The sequence below is a fragment of the Athene noctua genome, chromosome 2, assembly GCF_965140245.1.
Source record: "Athene noctua chromosome 2, bAthNoc1.hap1.1, whole genome shotgun sequence".
Classification (NCBI taxonomy): domain Eukaryota; kingdom Metazoa; phylum Chordata; class Aves; order Strigiformes; family Strigidae; genus Athene; species Athene noctua.
In genome coordinates this window covers 25,264,035-25,287,760 of record NC_134038.1, presented here as the reverse complement: position 1 = coordinate 25,287,760, position 23,726 = coordinate 25,264,035, and the positions used below count along the sequence as shown (strand labels likewise).

The following is a 23,726-nucleotide window of genomic DNA, read 5'->3' as shown; positions in this document are numbered from 1 at the left end:
GTTATTTCTTCACATAAGGGCAACTCTGCCAAGTTTTTTTATCCTCAGACATGTTAAGTAGCTCATTGTAACTGAAGTCTGCATTGCAACTGAAGTCAGAATTGTGTCACAACTACATCTTGTGTTTGACATATTGTGCTGGTATAGTATTTGGGGAAATGAAAACTATTTCAGGCAGTAGATAAACATAGGAAGGGGTTGCAAATTATCTTTTGAATTATCACATATTTAGTTAAAATATAAGCAAAATCCTAACCAAACTTTTATAAGGATACAAGGTCATCAAATATGTATCAGTTTAAACTCTCTCAAAACATAAATTTGCCATCTAAATGGAGATGTATTCCATTTGGAAAGCAAGAAAGCAAAACATTTAGAGTCTGTTAAATCACCTGTTTCTTCCTTCTGAGGTGTGTAGGTACTACTTACAGTCCTTGTGCCTTGAGGCAATATCAGCAATTGCGTGCTTTGCTTCCCAGTAGTGATTGTCTCAATAGCTGAGAGGTTTCCGAACTTTATGCAAAGTCTTGAAACCAGCTTTCATCTTAATCTCTCAGCTGTTGTCTATTATCTACCCAGCTGGGGTCTAAAACAATAGCAGGAAGGTTGCACTTGCTCAGACCACCCCACTCTTTCAGGTTTCTGGGTTTTGTTCTCAGTGGGAGACCCTTCTCTGTGGCTCTGAGGCTTGGTAGCTTGGCTTGTGCCGAGGCTGTGCCTCCCCAGCCCCTAACAGGGGTCCTGGAGTCTGAGAAGGCGAGATCTGAACAGTGATTGTATCCCTGCCGAGCCAGGTATTCCCTGCAGAAGCTGTTACCCTTAAGCAGGCCCAACTAATGAGCCATGAGGGCTAGCTGGGACTGTGACAGACCCCAGGGATTTGTGTCCTATTCTGAGTATGCTCATCTGCAGTCAGTTATGATGGAGATCAGAAAGTTGGGATTTTGGTCTGTGTTAGCAATTTTTAACCACATAACAACACTGTGCTTGCCAACTGTCATATTTAGTATTCATTATTAATTTTCAAGTCATGTATCAAAATAGCATTCACTTTTAAGCTGCTTAAAGGGCAATTCATTAATTAATGTTATATGGGTTATAATTCTATCAGCACAAAAAATTTTCTTGTATTTCTTTAATGTGTATTTCCTCTAACAAAGCCTTTTCTTTTCTGTTCTTCCTCCTTCCTCTATTTTCTCTTTTTGCTTTGTTTTCTTATTCTATCTTTTCCCCCTTCTTCTCTTTTTTTCTTTTTCCCTTTTTTTTTTTTTTTTTTAATGTGATTTGTAAGTTTTCCACAAGGAGGAAAGAATATCTGCTGCTACAGTAAAACTGAGTCATGTACTAAATGGCAAATGCTCTTTGTATTTCTGAAATTGTTTGTTACTACCCCCACAAATTACTGTAAAATACCATTTCTCTTTGAAAAAGAGTTTGCTTTGACAATAACTCACTGAGTAAAATTGCAAACTGGTTTTATGTGTATATTCTAGAAGAGCTCAAAGACTCCTCTGTGTATTTTGTCTTGAAGGAAGATCATGCCAAAAGAAAGAACACTGAATGTTCAAAAGTGTGGTGCGTTTGCTTAATTGTGAGTACTTTAGCTTAATAATTAAAAAAGCACGTATGTGCAAAATTAACTTGAAAATCCTGGAAACAGCATTTGCATAACTTAAGGAACATCTCATTTTATAGGCATGAGTGGGTAATCACTATTGTGAATGAAGTCAACATGCCTTTAAATGGCTTTGGAACCTGGAAGACACCTTCTACATTTAAGTACTGCTGAAGTGGTAGAGCTAATGGCTTGCCAGCGTGCATGATGTCCCACATACTGTGGGGGGTAGGGGGGAAATGGTGTACGGCACTATTCCATGGTACCATTTCTGGAACTATTCTGGAGAAGAGTCTAATACTTAGACTGTTACCAATGAGTAGAAATATGTGGTTCAGGTCAGCTGATCAATGAGTAATGTTGAGATTGCTCACAGCTTTCCCCGTAAACAAAGACATGGGCAACTTTAAAAGAAAAGTATGGATAGGAGCTTTTAAAACCTTAAGCTAATGTCCTGAAAGCAGAACAGCACAAACTCAGTAAGGTCACATTGTTTCACTGATTTTTCTATGCTGCTAACAGTGACTTACTTTCTCGATCTGTTCCTTCTCTAGTAATTTCTATGTCCTTTCAACAGTGCCCCAAGTAGCTCAGGCAAGAATAGGAATTTCAGATCTTCAAGGAGAAAGGTATGAAGATCACCTTCTCCCATACAATCACCTTTTTTTTTTTGTTTTGGTTGTGATTTGTTGTTTTACAGATGCATGCAGGAAAAGACAGAGTCACAGGCACAGTACATGCCTCCAGACTGTCTGTGGGAACTGGATTCAAAGTGCCATTAACTGTGTGTACTACAAGGTTTCTCCATCATGGCTCAGCAAATGAATTCCTCCTCTCTCATGGGTGTGAGCTATGCTCAGCTGAGAACATGTAACATTTGTTTCTGTTAGGAAGTGCTGGGTAGATGTTGGTGCTGCTGGGACTGACATGGGGATATCAGGGTGCTTCATCCCTCTGTACAGGTGTTCCCATGCCTGCAAGAGAAAGCGACCCATTCCCTGGTCCTCCTGACCATAAAAGCAGGTTTCTCCTGTCAGGAAACCCAACAGTTTCCATCTCTGAACAGCTGAAACATGCAAAAAGAACTAAGAAACTTGAGAGTATCCCTATACCATATGTTGGCCTCATGCCAGAGACAGCATCAGTCTTAGTAAAGAAATGGAGAAATACTAGGAGTCAGTTTTGGGACTCTGGAATTAAGGAGACTTTATATTAATAATGACATGTTGGAAAGGATGACGTGGAATGAATAGAAATACTGAGGTGAAATGAGAACAAGGTAATGGACCCTCCTGCAGTGACTGATAATGAAGCATTTGCATGTAGAAGGAAATGGAAATCTGTGGACAAGAGCCTCCTGCTGTACAGATCTCCCAGAAATTTTGGAAGTTCAGAAAAGATTTTGTAAGAGGCAATAAAAAATGTCTGGAGGCTATGTTGCATTTAGAGATTGTTCCCAGATGAAGAAATTTGTAAGGAGGAATGAGTGAGCTGCCAAACTCATAATGAATCCTTGGGTTAGGGCCAGAGGCCTGTGAATTTGGGGAAAGGCTCAGAGCAAGGATGGGCCCAGGGAGTACAGGGGCAGGTCTTAGACTCAGGGTCTGTTCCAGAGCTGGCAAGAGGTGGAGTCACCTGCAGAACCAAGTGCAGCATGTATGTGTGCCAGGAAAGGGGTACTGAGTAGTTTCTAACATTTACTTCAGGAACTAGCTATGATTATATCTTAAATGCACCATAACACCCTTTGTCTTTCTTTGAGTTAAAATGAGAAAAAAGAAAAGGAGTGGAAGCTAACTTGCACAAAATGTCTCGCTTAGAGCCAAGAAGTGCTTGGAATTACCGTTATTCTTCATTTACTCTTGGCAACAACCACAAAATGTGTTTTCCAAACAGGAACAATGTTACATTAACTGCCGTGTACTTCGTGCTTGATCTTTGCAAAAGAAGCTGCTGCAGTTTCCCAGACAGTGTATGTAGGTAATTCATAGATACGACTTTTTTCCCATCCAAGCATTTTGCTTTTGGTATATTTATGGATGAATGGCAAATTTAAGTATTCTTTACTTGTATGATTGTGCAGCAAGAGGACTAAACCTTCTTGATGATCTAAGAAATCTTTTGGAAATATCTGAGAACCTGTCAAACTGTATCTTTCTGTCTGTATATTTAGATAAAGAAAACCAGAATTCTGGACTTTAAGAACAAATATTTGACACCCAGAAAGTTCATACGTTTTGAAACAAATTTGTTAGGAGTTATACCAAGATCTATAAAGAAGGAAGTTCTAAAGAAAAGAGAGGCGAGTAAGGTTGAGGGCTAGATGAAAAATGAAATAACAAAATGTCAAAGAAGGAGGGGAAATTTAGGAAGAAGTTTTATATTGTGCTGGGAGAACAGTTTTCTCCTCTTAATTCTGAGTGAAGACTTTTGTTCTGTTACTCAAAGATAAAATCTAAATAAACCCAGTGTTATTGCTGGCAGTGTCCGGGACATGTAATTTTTTGTATATACATTACTGTGGAGTGAGCTAAGAAACACAATATATCGAGTCTTAAAATTGCTATTAATGCATTGCCTGCTCAGGAAATAATTTTTCTATGATCTCATTTATTCTTAACTGATCTCATCCTTTCTTTTTGCTTGAATTGTCTTACTCTATAACAAACATCTTCATGGAACTAATATTTAGTTGTTATAGATCACTTTTTCAGTGTTTTAACTTTACTACAGTATTTACCAAATTGGGCCTTTTGCCTTGCGTACAGCAATAGCCTTCTTTAAGATTTATCCATTCTCATGTATTAGGATAAAGACCTACATAACCAAACAAGTAATATTCAGATTAAAAAAGAGAAATATTAAGGAGTCCTAAAGATGTAGGACAACAATAGAAAATAAATAACTCATCTTTAAACAATCAAGCTTTTCAAGGGACTTGGCTTGCAAAAACTTTTGAAAAATCATCATTGGGTCCTCTGAATGTGTTCAGTTTGAATATCCCAAAATGGAAATGTTTGAGGAAATTAATCAGTGCCAGGGGACATTTTTAGGCGTTGGGACTCCACCATTATTGTTGCTGTTAAATTGCTGGAGCTGTCTCTGGCGCACAGTGATTAGCATTCCCCCAAGCAATCCCAGTGCGTGGTTCAGAGGCTACAGGGGGACAGGAATTATTCCCAGTAGGCAGCTTGCATACAGCCACTCTATTTTAGTGGGAAGGTGAGTTTAATACTGTGGATCCAGGCCAGCTGGCCTCTGAGCTTAGCTTGTATCTTAGACTGCTCTCTGGCACTGAGACCAGCAGTATAAAACAGCCTCCTTCTGTACTACTAGAATACCCTGAGCTTACAGAGTGGCTGCATCCACATTGCTTATTGGGAAGGATCCCTGGCTCATGCTACTTCCCATATCATGCCTGAGGATTGTTTGAGAAAATGTTAATTGTCCTAGGACAAACAATACCAGGAAAAGTCCTAATGATTTAACAGCCTAGAAGAGACAGTTCCAAAGTTTGGGAGAACTCCTTGGTTGTGCTTTAGTTATATTAAAGCAATATAGCATTAGTTAGAAATAAGCTGAGAGGGTACTAACACACTCTCAGACAGAGACCCTTGGGTGGCTAAGCAAAGTCAAAGCAGCGTGAGCTTCATCAAAGCCAAAGTAGGGGTTCAGGCCTGAGCATAGTTTGCTTTGAGAAAGGAGTAGAAGGAAATCCAACAGAGATCAGAGAAAATAATTTAATAGAATTTTCGGCTTTAGAGAAAATTAAGATGCTCAATGTGAAATACTCTTTTAAGCTTTGTTTTATGTATGCCTCAGTAATTGGATCCCAGCTGGATTCTTCTAAGTAGAACTGAAATTTTGTTGCGTTGTTAATTTTGCAAAGGTAGTATCACTGGATCTGCCATTTACAGACAAAATGGAAACTGAGTAGAGAAGGAGAATATATTTACTGTTGACTTGGCCTTTCCTTCCCTTGCCTTGTCTGTCCTTCTCTTGCCTCTCCTGGCCTTGCCTTTGGATAATACAACTCACACTGAGGGGTTTTTTAACTTTTGTGTTGGCAATACAAAACCTCTGCTGACTTAGAAGCAGGTTTATGGATGAGTAGCTCTTTTCAATGAGTATGTCACTTTTCATAAGAGTGGAAGGGGATTACTTTTGGGTACAGGGTTGTTTGCCAAAGTTGTGAGAAAGGTCCCTACTTACAATAAGAGCTGGTAAGAGGAAGAGGTTATAGTTTACTGCAGAAGCATGCAACTGCTAAAAAGGCGTCACTGAAAGTTTGTCTGAGGGGATGAGTGTTCAAAACTGTTAGTCATTACTGATTGCCACTCCTCAAAATACCACCCAGCTGGAGTTTTGCTTAGTAAAAGAGTTACAGTTTAATATTCATGGAACCCATCTCAGATAAATCAACTTTAATAATTACAAGGTTGTTAAAAATTCCCACCACATCAGAAGACAAAGATCTTAAACACATTTTAATTTGGAAATGTTTTGTATTTCTATAGATAGAATTTTGCTAGTGAAAGTAGTTTTGGAATATACTGTATTACATTCAGACTGAAATTTTTCTTAAGTAATTTAGCACAATGGGGTGTGTTTCTGGTAGTACTATCCACTAATGCTGTCCAGGTTTTTTCCCCCGAAGATTCATGCCTGACTTAAAAATACATAACCGAGTCTCTTCAGACTGGGATCCAAATCTTTATATTCAAATTAAAAGTATTCAACACCATGGTTCTAGTTTTGACTTGTTTTAAGGGAATTTTACTCTTCTCCCTTCTCTGTCCTTCCCCTCATATACAAACACATATTTGTAGCCTTTTTTCTGTAATTATCTTTCTTTCCCCTTGCTCTTCTCCCCAAATCGTATCTTAGAGTTGTCTTGATATTACAACTGTGCTGGAATATTTAATATTATATTAGTAAAAATAAATAATAATTAGCTATGCCACTAAGATAATAAAATAGAAAATAGCTAATGTGCCAGGATATCTGTATCCCATTAGATTGGGAATTTTGTTTCTGCTCAATTTCGTTTGCATTCAGCATCCTCTGATTTTGAAAGAATAAGCAACCCGAGCATATTCCTACGCTTATGAATAAAACCATACTGTAGACCGCACATGAATAAATCCAAGCAGTCATTTTTATTGTCATCAAAGAGCATTTTTATTCTATGCCCACAAATGTTCTTGGTAATCTATGAAAGAGGCCTCTGAGTTAACTAGTGAAAACAGGCATCTTTCTCACCCCTTCCCTTGCCTTGGCAGAAGTACATGATTAGCATTCATCAGCAGTCACAAGTGAACTCATGTAAAGGCTTGTCTACAGACAGATGTTTTTCCAATTGAATCTTTGATTGGCCCACTTGTGCAGTATGACATGACCTTTAACTATATAGTCAAATACTTCTTTTCCATGGAGCATTTGCCTCATTCAGTGCACAAGACGGATGAGAGTGCACTGGGAACTGAATTCGGTTGGGCAATAAGGGAGCTCACTGATTATGGATATTTCAGCTTAGTATGATGAGTACCCCACTGCGGTTTGTTGAGCATTCTTGCCACCTTTAATCTTTCAAGCCAGGCAGACGAACAGGCAACTAGCTACTTCACAGGTTTATTCATAGCCACAGGAACTTAAGAACACAAGCAGACACACTGATTGAAGCCATAGGTCTGTCTAACCCAATGTCCCGTCTCTGATAGCAGTGAAAAGTGGATGATATGAAAAAGTTTAAGGACAAGACAATACTACCTACAGGTATTCCCCCAACTGCCATGCTTTTGTGGCTAAGGGATTTCCTAATCTGGGGAGGTCTTTAATGTAAATATTAAACCTTAGTTGATTTATCTTCACCAGCATCCCATTAAGCCCTTTAAAGTCCTTTTACTCTTTTGCCATATGCTGCCTTCTGCTGGCTCACCTTGCCTTAAGCTTGCCATGTGCTGACTTTCTGTGAATGGTCAATCTCTATCCATTCTCATCATGCAGTTCAAGCATATGACTTATATCCGTTCAAAAAAGAAGGATGCTAATGCCAGAGGATGTACCCAGGGTCCCAGAAAGCTTGTAGCATGACCAGAAGGCAGCCAGCCTTCACTTCTGCAGTTACCCAGACTAGCTTGGGCTGCCTGCCTGTGCAATTGTCAGATATAGACATACCCTGTGGTATTTCTGCTGCAGTGGCTTTTGGAAACCAAGACTGATGATGGCTGAAATAGAAGATTTTACGAAGTGTATGAGCGGTCTTTTGGCCAAGTTGAGTACCACTGTAGATAACAGCATTTTCTCTCTGATGCAGCCACAGAACTTCTGTGTGTTGCTGACCTAGTCCAATAGGCAAGACTTTTCCCAGATGGCCATTAATTATGTGTTTGAATTCATGGGGTTTGATTTGCAAAAGTGCTGAGCACTCACAGCTGCAGTTGACGTCACTGAGAGCTGTACTTTGTACATGCAAAGTGCTGCTTAATGCCAAGTTTCCTGAAAAATCAGTCCCTTCACATCTTGTATAGGTCACTGCAATTAACAGATGCTTTTGACCTGAATTTCTCTGTGTTCTGTTTTCCCTGTTTGTAATGGAGGACTGATACCACCCTGCCTCTTTGGAGCGTTAGATTTCTGAATTCTAGGACACCACCACAAAAAGCATCACAGGTCAGCCCACTCAAATAGTAACTGCGTAATTCAGAGGGGGTTTCCATCCAGCATGGGGTATGAGGTCAAAATCTCAACAACAATGACAAAAAAGGGTGTGGCACAAGTGTCTACCTATTCCACTACTGTTAGCCATTCTGGGCACCGATCTCACAAATATATATATATATATATATACCTATCATGTAACAGGCAGCTTTTGGTATTTACTGGAGGCTGAATTGATATTGCCCAAGTAGTTTTTGCTCTGGCATTTCTTATTTTTTCTGTATTTTCCCAGCACTTGTCAGGGTGTTTGTTTAGACAGTATGTTTGAGACATCAGGTCAACCTGAACTGATTTTCATTTGAAATTCTTGTAAAGTACTTCTGTTTGCATTTTGCTTTCCAGAAAATACTTGCAACAACAAACGTCTGGACCTTGTCTTCATCATTGACAGCTCTCGCAGCGTACGTCCTTATGACTTTGAAAAAGTGAAGGAGTTCATTTTAACTATCTTGCAGTTTCTGGACATCAGTCCTGATGCAACGCGTGTAGGTCTGATTCAGTATGGCAGCACAGTCAAACATGAGTTTTCGCTGAAGACATTCAGGAGGAAGCAGGATATCGAAAGAGCAGTGAAGAGGATGATGCACCTGGCTACTGGCACCATGACTGGACTGGCTATTCAGTATGCAGTGAACATAGCATTTTCAGAGTCAGAAGGAGCCCGACCTCTGAAGCAGAATGTGCCTCGAATTATCATGATAGTCACAGATGGAAGACCTCAGGATCCAGTGGCAGAGATTGCCACTAAAGCACGTAACTCGGGAATCCTGATTTTTGCCATTGGAGTGGGAAGAGTTGATATGAACACACTGAAGTCCATTGGGAGTGAACCACATGAAGAGCATGTGTTTCTGGTTGCTAATTTCAGTCAGATTGAAACACTGACCTCTGTCTTCCAGACTAAACTTTGTGGTAAGCTTTTTATCATAGATTTGAATGCACAAATGAAAGTAAAACACAGAAAAAAATTGCATTATAATTGAAGTGGTTTTTTACATGGAACCTTATCTGTCAGAATATATATACTGAAAAAAAAAGGGAGACTAGCCAGACAACATTCAGAACAACAGTCATACATATGGGGAAAAACTAACTCTACTGCTAAGTGTCATAAAATGTGATCTAATTCCTAGTGGTCATAAGGAGCAAGGCAAACGCACATACAATGATTTTCCTGTTCATTGCATAATAGCAATAAATTTACAACCCTCTGCTACTTGAATATTAGATAAATTGTTTAAGCTATTGATTTTAAATGTAAACTCCCTTAATACTGAAACTGCAAACTGATAAACAATGTTTTGGTTATTTAAAAAATTATATGGAGTTTCTGTATTTCTCTTCCAAAGCTTACATTTTAATTCTATGAAAACAATTATCTCTGTGCATGCCTTGTGACTGGAAGTGAGACACAGATACATGGTAGTGGTTTTATTCCATCCATTTTAAATACAGAAAGTTAGGAAAAGCCATTACAGTGGTATTATTCATTCATACAATAAATTAAACAATATGTTAATAGTTATTACTTTACAACAGAGAAATTGCTATTATCTATAATTCCCTGATAAGTAATTACCTCTTACAAATATAATAGCATAAATAATTAATTTTATTCCAATCTGTGTACTTAATATAGTTTTCTTTTTCAGTTTTTCTGAGATATATATGAAAGATCTGCATACAGATTTGGCATTAAGCTGAGGCATTTTCAGCAGAGGCCAGAAAAAGAATGCATGGTGGGATTGAATGCTCACTTATCTCTAGGTATGCTTTTGCCAGAAGAGAACTGAGGCTTATTGTCAGGATAGTCTGGAGAGTTTTCCTTACTTGGTCTTTTCCAAAATTGTTTCAAAGAGCAACAGGACTCCAGCTGAACTGTATCAGCACAAAACACCATCACAGACATTCATCAGATAATAGATTTTTTCCTGTTTCTTCCTTGCCATATTATTATAGCTAGCACAGTAAGATACATTTAAAAACCAAGAAAAAGTAAACTAAACATGGATTGAGAGTTCAAATGGGATGAACAATAAATGCTTCAAAACTTCATCTTACTGGATTTTTTTAATTGCATTTTAGAAACAAATCCAGTACAAATACCACTTACTCATTTTTTTCTGACTAGGCAGTGTCCAGTAAATGTATTAGAGTTTTATAGCTCACTTTTAATCCAAATACATGTGATCCACAATAAAACCATCCCTCCTGCAGATGGAGGAGTATGGAGGTGACAAGCATTGCTGCTGCCTCCTTTTCTCAGGGAATGCCTTCACAACATTTGCTGTGTCGGGAATTGAAGATGAGATCCAAAAACGCCCTTAAAAACCCAGGCTCAGATGCATCAAAGAATTTAAACTGTTAGATTCATATAGATTTCAATTTAAGGGACTAAATTGCAGATAGTATTGTGTCTGAATTGCCCTTATGTCTGTAGGAATGTGTCTTCATGGTTCCTGTGAAGATAAGAGAAAAACCTGGCCAAGTGATGAAGCTCTGTAAGGAATATAAAAAGTAAACCAAATTAACCACTATTTGCCCATGGATGGCAGAGATTACCCGGTGCTTAGCAGCTATATTCTCAGAAGAATCCATATAAACTGACTGTTCTCCATTCTCTGCTAAGCCAGACTTTCCCTACAGTTGCTATTTCTGCCTGCTAAAGACTTGGGGGTGTCAGAAACAGCAGTTGAAGTAAGGGGATCCCGGGGGCCCTTTTTTTATTACCAGTCAGCAAGGTGAAAGACAAGCAAACAGTATCCTAGGAAATCAGAGGCATGAAGAGTGAGACATAGTTGAAAAATCAGGAGAAACAAAAATGGGGACAGAATCCAGGAAAGGAGGTGGAGATTGAATAGAAGAGTGAGAAAGACAGAAGTTGGGATGGAGCAGTCAGAAGCAAATAAAGTCTTTATTCTCCTGTAAAGTAGATAGTGGTGTAATGCCCATTTTACATTGAAGGAACGGAGACACAGAAACAGGATTAAGACTGTCAAGATTGCCCACTAACTTTAAATATTTGACTCTGCAATTCCTGGTCTGATTTTCTGGGGCATTTACTATTTTTAGACTAATATAACATACTAGTCATGGCCTTACAACCTTTACGTGCAGTTGAGAGAACCCTGCATTCTTGCAAATCCAGATTCAGATGCTCTAGCTGAACACATACAGCATGATGGTTGATGCTTGCTTGAAGATACTGATATTATGGGCTTGCCCAAAATCAAATAAGGACCCTGTAACACAGACAGAGATAAAATCTAATTCACAAGGCTCACATTCAAATTCCTTAACTATGAGATGACCCTTTCTATTACTTCAGTCCCTGGCTGTGTCCACCAAACGGATGCTGCAACAAATAATGTTGTAGAAATCATACAGACAGCAGCCTCCTTCACTGCAGAAATCTGACTGATGACCAGAGTACCACTGATTCTTTCAAATGGGTGCAACAGAGACACTTTGGAAAATATTTTATTTGATAGTGTATCAGAAGATTGGTAACACATGGTAACAATGTATTAAAATCATAGAATGGTTTGGGTTGGAAGGGATCTTAACATCATCTAGTTCCACCCCCCTGCCATGATCAGCGACACCTTCCACTAGCCCAGGTTGCTCAAAGCCCCGTCCAACCTGGCCTGGAACACTGCCAGGGAGGGGGCAGCCACAGCTTCTCCGGGCAACCTGTGCCAGTGTCTCACCACCCTCACAGTAAATATTTTTTTCCAAATATCTAATCTAAAGCAACCCTTTTTCAGTTTAAAAGCATTCCCCCTCATCCTGTCGTTACACTCCCTGATAAAAAGTCCTTCCCCATCTTTCCTGCAGGCCCCCTTTAGGTACTGGAAAGCCACTATAAGGGCTCCCTGGAGCCTCTTCTCCAGACTGAACAACCCCAACTCTCTCTTCCTGTCCCCATAGGGGAGGTGCTCCAGCCCCCTGATGATTTTTGTGGCCTCCTCTGGAGCTGTTCAAGCAGGTCTATGTCTGTCTAATGCTGGGGGCCCCAGAGCTGGACACAGTACTCCAGGTGGAGTCTGCTCACAAGAGCAGAGGAGGAGAACCACTTCCCTGGACTTGCTGGCCACCTTGATGCAGCCCAGGATACGGTTGGCTTTCTAGACTATGAGTGCACATTGCTGGCTCATGGTCAGTTTTCCATCCACTAATGTCAACCACACAGCTTGGTATTGTTGGCAAACTTGCTGAGGGTGCACTCAATCCCACTGTCCGTGTTGCCATCAAAGATGTTAAACAGTGCTGGTCCCTATACCAACCCCTGAGGAACGCCACTCGTCACTGGTCTCCACTTGGACATTGAGCTCTTGACTGCAACTCTTTGAGTGTGACCATCCAGCCAATTCCTTATGCACCGAGTGGTCCATCCATCAAATCCATGTGTCTCCAATTTAGAGACAAGGATGTTGTGTGGGACAGTGTCAAATGCTTTGCCCAAGTCCAGGAAGATGATATCAATTGCTCTTCCCTTGTCCACCAAAGCTCTAACTCTTGTTGTAGAAGGCCACCAAATGCGTGAGGCACAATTTGCCCTTAGAAAAGCCATGTTCTCAGAGGGGATTGAGTTATCATGATGCCTATCATGGAATACTGCTTTTTGCTTTTTTCTTTTTTCTTTTTTTTTAATTTTTAGTATTCTGTTTTGAACCCTTATGTTCTTTTGATATGGGTGGACTGACTGGTTTTGTAGTAATGTTCTGTATATTCATAATCTATAGCATTAGTACATGGTAAGATTTTCTGTCTTTACTGAAATGAGTATATTTTTCATTTTGTCATATTTGAAGTGCTTCTTTGGTCATAACAAACTGTACCTGATGTTGAAAGCTAGTGAAATATAGGCAGGAGGAAACTTCTGTTTATAAAGTATCACAGATCATAAACTTCATTTTCAGAATGACAGAAAGATGAAAAGTCCAAGCAGGTCTGTATTCACATAAATAAAAGTACTTGAGAAGTTTTATTATGACTGAAAATTATGAGATCCAAGAAGCTGATTGAGAGATTTGGGAATTGTGGTGGTTTGTACATGAGTAATAAATGCCTAACTCTGGAAACCATTCCGAAGACCAAATACATAGCGTGTATCTCAAAACCACTTTTTTTTTTCCACAAGTACCACACATACCACATGTTAAGTTATTTATCAGGCTTCTGTTGTGGCTGCTAGAAGATTACTGTTAATATCTATTCCATAAATTTTGAGATTTGTCAACGTAACACAATAAGGAGCACATCAACCCCTAACTGTTGCTGAGCAAAATAGATTATTTTCCACACAATGTTCTCTGAGAAGTAATTCACCTATATAGTATAGAAATTACATACAAGCAATGTTTCAGTGGGAAGAAAACATTAAGATTTCTTCATTCCCAAATACTGATCTGGAGAAAAGTAGTTCAGCAATTAATTTGACAAAATAGGCCCACTATTCTTTTTCTGTCTTACTGTCTCAGTCTGTTGCATTTTACTACTTGCTATGGGAGACATAAAATAGAAATATTTAAAATAGACTCAGAAAGACTTATACTCTGGAGTGTAGAGCAACTCAGCTCCCACTTACTGAATCTTTGAGATGCATGAGCTCAGTGTCATCATGTATTGCTTTATGTTCCTCAACATTAATAACCAAGCAAGATTCTTCAAGTTGTTTTCTAATCATTCTTCTTTAGTACCGTGCTGTGTGGTGATTTTTGTCATTCAGGAAATTAAATGTCTTCTAGAACAGTTTGTACTTGAATTCCACTTATTTTCTAAATTTGAATGTGGTAGGTTTCTTTCATTGTCTTCTTGGGACCACCAAGTAATTTATTTCCAGATACTCTATTGTATATTTTAATTTTGTTTATTCCACATGTAATTTCATATCCAAAACCATGTCACCAGTGTCAACCAGACAGAAAATACCTAAACTCCTACTTTTTTTAGGAATAAATACATAGTACTGTTTGTTAAGGATTTTTTTAGTCTTTCAGGTTTAAGCTTCCATATTTGTCTTTACTGTCATCACTTAATTTGAGATTTCTAAATTACTTCAATAAAATTTTCTACACCTTTGTTTTTTTCAGTTTTGACTACAAGTAAGTAAGACTAGCTGTTAATAACATTTTACTTTTTTTGTTTCAGTGCCCCATATGTGCAGTACAGTTGAGCATCACTGTGATCACTTCTGCATAAACACCCCTGGCTCCTATATATGCAGATGTAAACAAGGATACATTCTGAATGCTGACCAGAAGACTTGCAGCAGTATGTTATCTTTTTTAACTTCTCTCTTTTGTGCTCCCCAAAAGTCCTTAACATCACATACCCTTTTTCTTGGGTTCATAAAGAGGGACTGAGTTCAGTATATGATAATAGTAATCATCATATGGTAATGGTAATCATCAGAAAGAGTCTGAAAAGATGAAGTTCTAATTATTTTTCTTGTTTTGTGTAAACGAAGTGCTTCATTTACCTTCCTGAAATATATCAAGGTAATTTTTATACAGAGCTCTGCAGAGGTACACTGTGACTACATAAAATGGCATTTAAATTCTATTGGTATATTAAGTTCCACAATGAATCAACAATTAAAGAAAGAACAGTTTTATCATCTCACATAAAGTGAATACAACTACTTCAGTAACTTGTCTAGATAGCAACCGGTACTAAATAGTACAGAAAGTTCAATCAACACCATACTAGAGAACTGTGAAATAACTTGCCATTCTGAAAAGCTCTAACTGCTGCTTAAAGTATAAGGGTTTGCAACCATTCAAATAATAGTTTCAAAAGTCTTGATTCTTCTCTCATTTCCTTCTTTAAATGGATTGACCTTTTTCAGTCTTAAGTAATTGACTTTATAATAATAAACTGTATTTCACGTTAATTGTGATCTTTATAAATAGTATTTTTTTTGTCCATTTGGTCCAAACTTGCTTTCTAGTAATTAAGAGCAGACTACATTAGATGGGTATGCCAAATTTATTTCTGTATCCACCATTATTTTAAACAAATTATGTAATACTGTTTTTAATTACTTGTGGAAAATGTGCTTGCTAAAAATGTAGTTTCTTATCCCACGATAGTGCATGGATTCAAGTGAAATTTGTCAAACTGATTTTAGCCAGAAGAAAAATTTTGGAAATGTCTTTTCAAAAATCTGGTGAGAGCATAGGATGTACCCTTCACAACTGATAATTTAGAATTAAAGTGAGGTATGCAGGTTCCAATCCTATCCTTGTGCTTGAACTCACATGTTCCACATCTCATAAGAGTGCCATAAAGCAATCAGGTAGTTTGGGGTTAGTGGGTTCTTAGTCTCTCTTGCTTAGTGTTGTATTTTATATCAAATACTTCATGACCACTGAAACAGTGAGAGTATGTTATTATCTGAAACAACTCCGCACTTGGGGATTAGAGTCCTTACATGTGCAGTGGGACACGTGGTTTCAGTCAGATCCTCACTAAATAGGAACTTGAACAAAAGCATGTCAGCACCGGAGTGATCTGAGCATTCTCGCAGCTACACTGAATCATCTTGAGACCTTTTGAGCTACAGCAAGAAACTGCTTTTGAGCTGTTCACCTCCTGTGCTGTTGAGCTATGGGATGAGTTGCGTTTAGGAATCTCTGTTTTCTAGTCCTTTTCATTAGCATCCTTCACCAAATGTAGACATTTGTCATAGGCATGTGTGTGAATTTCAGGGGGAATGTTTTGTGTTAAATGGAACAAATGGAACACTTTATTCATGTTTTTGTTTCCTCAAGAAGATTAAAAAAAAAAAAATCCAATCTGGAGTGTTTCCTAATTATTATTTGGTTCAGCAGCTAAGCCAAGACAAGAATAGTGACAAGAACAATTTTTCACGCAGCCTTGTTTTTTTCTGCTTCTGCGTATTTTCTCTTCAGGAGGCAGGTGGTCAGATGGCTCCAACTATATAATCACATTTCAGTAATATCCTCTAACCTTTTCATTGTGTCTGTCTTAAAATGCTTCTCATTTAAAATGTTTGTATCCTTTAAACCTTTCTTTTAAACTCACCATATGCTATTAAATTTCTTAAGTAACTTCAAAGAAAGAATTATTTTGCTTTCAGTTTTCTGGAAGTTATTTGAAATTAGAAATGTCTCTTTTTTTTTTTCATTTCCTCTCACACGTTTTCCCCATCCTCACCCCTAACATCAGTTTTGACAATTGAAATTTTTTTTGTGAGTCGACAAAATTTTAATTACAAGTGTGAAAAATTCTTTCTTTATTGTGTCGTCTTCTTTTCTATTGTGTTACATTTCCATAGTTTTATCAGCCAGTAGTTTATCTTTTGGGCACTGCACTGCTTCAAATTACAGATTAATTTTAAAGAGTTTTGGATTTGTGTAGTTTTCCTACTAGTGACCCATGCACAGTAGCCCTCAATACCGTTCCCTCTCTACTATTTTTTGAAGCCCATTGCTGCATTGTGTTACTTTTTTTTTTTAGCTATGACTCAGTCTTATATTAGTTTTCCCCACTTACCAGCCACACATGATTTGCTTGACTGTGTACTTGCTTTGATCATCAATCAGATTATACTAGATTACAGTTTGCTAATTATTAAAGGGGAATGAGTCATTCAATGTGTTTGTAGCCTACTTCTAATGGACTTTTTTCTACATCACCAAACTATGAACTAATTTTAGCAATTAGCACTGGAAACCTAATATTGAGAGCAATCAAACTGGCCTTAAATGAGCTAGGATGGTGCAAATCATTGGTGAAGGGGAGAGATGATACAGTAGCAGTCTAGACAAGGTCAGAATATTATGTCTAATGGCTCCCCAGAGAAGTAACAGAATTCATGAGGATAGGGGACCAAACCTGGACAAACTGGACAGCTTATTTCTGGAGGTAAGCAGAAACATGGCCATAGAAAAACCCACAGTCTGTGACCATTTTAATTACCTTTGCTGGCTACTCTTTGTCCACAAGTGCACAGAGACAACATATTCCTTACTTCACCTCTAAGTAAAATAAATCTTCGTCGTGTTTCTTTTTAGTGCAATACATGATCAACATAAACCAGATGTATTTATCAAAGATTTGGATGTATTTGTCAGCTCTTTCATGAACAAATAGTTTATTTACATATATATTTTAACACTTACTAAATTAAACAGTGCAGAAAAGATGAATGGCATGTACCTAGAGCTATACTCTTTTCATTCTTCTGTATCTAAAGTTATAGTCTTTTCCATTCTTCTGTTCCCTTTATTTTTATGTTGTGAGAGTACACCATATCAGTATTCACTTCTTAAAACCCTTAACCAAATGGCCACAGTCAGCAGTGAAACAACAACTTTGCTTCAGGCTGGAAAAGGGTGCATTTCTCTTTTGAATAGTTGTGTCCTTGATATATTTCCTTATAACATTATTTTTAAAAAAATTTATTTCCTTGTATTGAAGGAAGAAAATCTGCCATACTTGTTATTTCACAATCACAATCACTTGTGATTTTCATGCTGTCCACATGAAAAAAAAATAAATAAAAGCAACTCAGCTATCTTCCAGAGCAAAGCTTGGGGAAAAAAAAGTTATTTTGTTTAATTTGAAATATTCTTACATTTATTTTATTAAGATGGTTTTGCATCCATGCAAAGGATGCTCCTTTCACATACTCTAGTCCAACTTTTCTAGAGAAAAGTGGTTGTGTCTGATAATGTCTATTATTTACTCATTACACTGTATTTGTTTGTTTAACTTAAGCTCTTCCATTCTTCTCTAGAGATGTTCAAATCTTACATTGATACACAAAATAGTACAAAAGAAGAAAAGTAACTGAAAGTAACTGGAAATTTATCTTTTTTGTGGGTGTTTATACTACAACAAGAGAGTTAAATGACTGTTTATGCTGTTCATCATGCCACTTGATATGAAGCAGACAGCTATAAAAGAAAATTCATATTTGCTTGGTCAGTTTCATCAAACATGTTCCAAAAGCCTTTTTTTGTAGATGTAAATGGTCATTCCATGTTGAGCAGTCTTTGGGCCTGATCCTGAGCAACACAAAGTACTCTGCTTTGCAGAGATTTCACTGCAGAAATGGAGTTCTGAGAAAGTTTTAGTCTATTGAAAAGAAAGCCCAATGTTCTTCATTTGGCCAGATGCTGAACTGACCTCACCTGTCATAGTAATTTTTTCTAATGAGATCTTTTGCTTGGGAGGGGTAACTGGCTATGGTATTTTGCACAAAAATGAAAAATTATAAAACTCAGAAATCAACCCCAAATTTTTGGTGTTACATTTTCATTTTCCTTTATAACCTCATCATCATTTATCTGGGAGGGTTATGCAAAAAAGAAAAAAAGTCACAAACACTTTTTTTCCCCAAAAAAACCCTGAAGAATACCCTTCAAACCTTTTAGAGAAACACTTAAGCAACTCAGCTAGACACCATTGGCCCATTACTGTTGTTGCCTTCAGCTGAAGAAATTTGCTCCTCAGCTTTGAGTGATTGTTCCTGCTGACATAAGACTTTCACTTTGACAGGACAATGGCATAATCAGTGTTAAAATGAGCTCATCTCTAAAAAGCTGTTATAGCTTCCTGAAATTTATTTCTGATCTATAGTCTACCCATGCATTATTGGTCAAAGAATTTCATATACATTGAATTATGTTTTGTAGCTCAGGACCTTTGTGCTGTGGAGAAACATGACTGTGAGCAGATCTGTGTGAACACACCCGGGTCTTATGTCTGTCAGTGTTATGAAGGGTATGATCTTGATGCAAATGGAAAGAATTGTGTCGGTGAGTATGAATTTAGCAATTCACATTTACCTCTTGACACAAACCAAAGGGAAATTCAATATAAATTAATATCCAGTTTAGCCATAGACAATGATGGGAAGCTCTCCTATGAGTGGTAGATGAGGAAGAATACATATTGGCATGTTCATAGGCCTTTACTGATAATGAATGGTGACTTCAGAAAATTGTTCCAACTAATTTCACACAGAAATTAACATTGCTGTTTTGAAACAACACACCAGATGTTTTATTCTAGATCCGTATATGTGGCCAGCAATGTACTGGCATGATATATGTGGCCATTAAAAAACGAAGCCAGACAAACTCGATAGCTCCTCTTCAGATAGAAGTTATACATGGAAAAACTTGAAAGTGGACAATTCCTTGTCATTTCTCATTTAGTTTTATGATCATGCCAGGAGAGATTTCAAACTCTTTTTGGGAAGATGACTTTAAGGAAAGTTTAGCCCCCTTTAAGAACCCATCCACTATGTGCCTTTGATTTTCACTGTGGGCAGTAAAGAAGCAAATATCAGCTCTGAGAATTACAACTCAAAAGCGTGACTGTGGAAATACAGTATAATAATTTTTTAACACAAAACATACTTCCCTCTCTATTACCGTGTCAGTATCTCACTCTGCTTCCCCATTTAGACACAGTAAATACTTCTAGGATAATCTTTTTCACTAGCCTAGTAGCCTTCTTGTAAACTTTTCATCCCATGCTATATTTTGTGAAAATACTGTCTTTTGGTATCTACCACAAAAAACCCCTAGTGAGTCCTTGAAAAAAAATGACCTTATTTGCCAAGTATTCTCTTCAGGCAAGCACTTAAATGCATGCTTAATTTCAAACACATGCTGAAATCCCATGGAAGTGAATCCAAGTGTATCCTTGGCCCCAAATCTGCCACAGGCCACCACAATGCTTTTGTCCATCAGCTTACTCTTTCTTGTCATTTTAAACAAATCTAACATAATATAATCTGTCTCTTATTACCTACACAGAGCTATTACCTTGCAGGATAATCCTGGTTTTAGATGCCAAATAGATGACAGTTTATGGAACTGAAGTTTCTACATGTAGTTTCACATGTGACACACAAATGAAGTTATGAGTTTTTTTAGACACAGGATAACATAATGCAGTTTGAAGAATGTTCACTCTGTACTTACTTTTCAGAAATGTTTCCCCTTACTTGTAGCTTCATGATCTCAGTACAGGAGTGTTTAAATTTCTCAACATAATTTATCCTCGGCATAGTTTGGCCACTAATATACCATTTTAATAACCTGCTTTCTGAAGTTGTCTTGTTTAGAAAATGCACCTAATGATGGCTGTTTAGGCCTGTTAGGTGTTCTGGCCCAAATTTCTACATCTACAGAAGTTCATCCAATAACCTTAGCTAATCCTCTTGACCTTTACCTGTGTTAGGATAAAGCATGTATTTCTGTGCTACTGATCTGACTATATCCTGAGACAGAAAATCCATTACTTCTGTGGTAGGTTCTTTCATCCCTAGTTCTTTCCTACCGCATATTCTAATCCAAAATATTTTTGATTAGTGGCATCAGCTGTTGTTACTGTTTTCTCCCTATTAAGTTGAAGGGTCCTTTACATCTCGAGATATTTTTACTGGGAAGGTAGCTACCATAGCATCATAGGGATAAAAAGAAATTTTGGTGAAATTGTGTGTCAAACCTACTATTATCCTCTATAATAAATACAAAGTCTATTTCTCTTATTAAAAGCTTCAAAATATTTCTATGCCATTTATGAAATTTCTTACAATGGCACTTGGGTTTTGCCTGTTAATAATTTCTCTGCAAAGTCTGAAGAGTGTTATTTGGAGGTGTGATAAATCTTTTAACATTTTTTTCTACATCCTCACTGACTCTCTTTGACATGGAGAGATACAGGCCTATTATAAGCTGCAATGATAACATTTGAAGCTTTCATATTCTCAGTTATTTTCAATTATTTTCAAAATACAGGTCATGCATTGGTTCACTATGGTATCTTACATTTTATAGCTGTCTTTCCTCTCTACTCGATTTCTATTCATTTACACCTAATTTAGCAAAAAACCCCATGAACTCACGCCATTCATACTCCTGCAATAGTCTTAATTTTGATCTTAAAGCACATTATTAGCACTACTGTTTTTCAATTTTCTTTTGGCTTTATTTGACCGTTTAACTTTTTCATTTCTTAGTGATGCATGTGAATGTTTCAATTTATATTAATTATGTTTTACTCATGCAGAACTGAGCCTCTCTACATTTCCTGAACAAGAAAAGATTGTCTGGGTAATTTGCAGTTTTGATGCTAGTTTGTCCACAAATCATATTACCTGTCAGTCTCCAGAATTTGACTTTTTAGATTTGAACAATTTGAGATTTTTGAGGAATATGCTACTACCAGGAATGTACAACTTCTGCAGATGTGATCACCAATGAATAATCATCCTTACTGGAAAGTCTTGTAAGGGAGACTGTGTAGTGATAACTCTCAGTTTTCATTACTCTTAAGCTAGTTAACCATTCTTTTCTGTGTAGTATTTATTATCAAATGAGCAGGATCAGAAGAAAGATCTTGATGTACACATATACCAGAGACCACCGAGTACAACAATTTTGCCTAAAACAGTGACTTCATTAAGGTTATTTTCTCCTCTTCATCCAGAGAACAAAGAGAGAATTTCAGCAAGACATACACATTGCAGTTCTCTCAAAGATCTGACGGTTTCTCTCTGAGATATCTAAGACTTCTAAAATTTTAGCTATAGCAAAAGTAAATGAGAAAGTACAGAAAACTCATTTCACAAGCAGGTTTGTTAAGTTCTCTTCCTCCTTTCTGATGGGCGAATTTCTCTGATTAAGGATCAAAGGCAATACTAATTTCTTTATTGACATGTCAGCCAGTTCCCTGAATGGCAATAATTAAATAAAATCTCAGAACCAGCAGTTCACAACGTATTCAAAGTGAGCACTGAATGGCCAACCACTCTGACTGTTTGTAACACAGTGCATGAACAGATTTGTAGATGAAACAGTATTTGAAGTTGTCTGCTCAGTGATAAGTATGGCTAGCAGAGCACTATCACTTTGCCTTTTTAAACAGCTTTTCATGTTAACTGCCCTCCTTTCACATGAACAAAATCCTGCCAGTTAAAATTGGGTGGTAATGAGCCATTCTTTCTCCATCATGCTGCTGGACACTCAGTCTCTCTACTGTCTTGGTGTTGCTGGACATGCTGTCCTCTCTTTCCTGGCACTGGTGCTAGACTGTCTCTGTATTGCTGCAGCTGTTGGGCTTGGGACCTCTTCTCCTGGCAGTGATTAGGCTGCTGGCACCTCCCTGCAGTCCTGGCACCGCTAGACTTTTTTGGCCACTTTCTAGGTTCTTACGAGTCATCCATGAGTCTGCTCTACTCTTCCCCCCACGTTCTTTTTCATTCTCCTGATGCCTTTACTTATTCTGTCATCTTTTCTTCCTACCTTTTTTTCTAACCTTCCCCTTAACTTACTCCATTCTTCTAAACCTGAATAACCTGGATAAATATCATAGGAGTAAAACAACAATAGAGGAGAAAGGTGACCCATATGTCCATAGTTCAGAGAGGTCAATGTAAGCACCCAGAGTGCAGAACTGGTAACTGGAAGCAAAAGATGGCTGTCATCACTTACCAGCTAATTCCAAGCAAGAAAACGGGGTGAAACAAACATGGGGAGATGACAACTGAATTAATTGCTTGCTGAAATGCTGGGGTTTCAACCCCAAGCCCCAAATTAAGGTTGACATAGGAGTGATTCCCACAGCCCTTCACAAAGGGGGGGTGAGTTTGCCTTTAGGCTTCCCTCCAGGGTGGTGCCGGCCTTGCAGACAGAGCCATTGGGTAAATGAGCCCAGGTGTCTGCATTAAGTAAGCAAAGGTCAGGTGTCCCACTGAGGGATAAAAGCCGGGACCACTTACAGGAAGGGGCAGTGTCTGTCTGTGAGGTGGAGGCACTTTGCAGAGTTTCCTGCTGGGGAAGGACCTCCTGCCTCCGTGGGACTGGGCTCCAGTCAGGTCTGGCTTTTGTAAATGTGAGCTCTGTAAGGATTCAGTATGTGGCTTCCTTAGGTTTTTGTATTTGGCTGGCTGACCTGGTTGTCTCCCATCCCTTCTATGGCATTTCACCATTTATTCCACCCATTGTTGGCTGTGCAGTGTTGTTGTTGGGGTCAGTGGGGTTGATGTCAATTATGTATAATCTGACTGGCTTGTTTGTACACCCAGCGCTCACCCATGTACTGACCCTTTTGTATCAAATACAATTTGGTTATTGGTTCATCTTTATGCTAGGCCTAATAATTGGCAAAACACTTGCTCACTAAAAAGTTTGTTGATTCATACCTTAGAAAAATTTCTTAGTGAAATAGACATGGTTTAACATTAAAAACATTGAGATCTCTAAGTGTTCACATTCTAGTCTTTATCTCATGACTCAGTACAGAAATATGAAAATAGAACTTTAAAAAACAGAAAAATATTTTTCTGCTTTGTTCTTATACAAACTGTGTATAGTTTCTGCATATCAACTAAAGGATTACA

The 23,726-nt window shown here is 37.9% G+C and overlaps 1 protein-coding gene across 10 annotated transcripts in view; it reads left to right on the top strand.

Annotated features, from left to right (window-relative positions):
* MATN2 (matrilin 2) overlaps positions 1-23,726 on the top strand; it is a 78,673-nt gene that overhangs the window by 14,655 nt on the left and 40,292 nt on the right. For all 10 annotated transcript variants that reach the window (XR_012633099.1, XM_074898659.1, XM_074898657.1 and 7 more), the window contains exons 3-5: positions 8,678-9,247; positions 14,489-14,611; positions 19,006-19,128. Coding sequence is in view for 9 of the 10 variants with exons in the window: in XM_074898659.1 (XP_074754760.1) it covers positions 8,678-9,247; positions 14,489-14,611; positions 19,006-19,128 (816 nt within the window). In the remaining variant the exon portion in view is untranslated. The remainder of the gene's footprint in view (positions 1-8,677; positions 9,248-14,488; positions 14,612-19,005; positions 19,129-23,726) is intronic.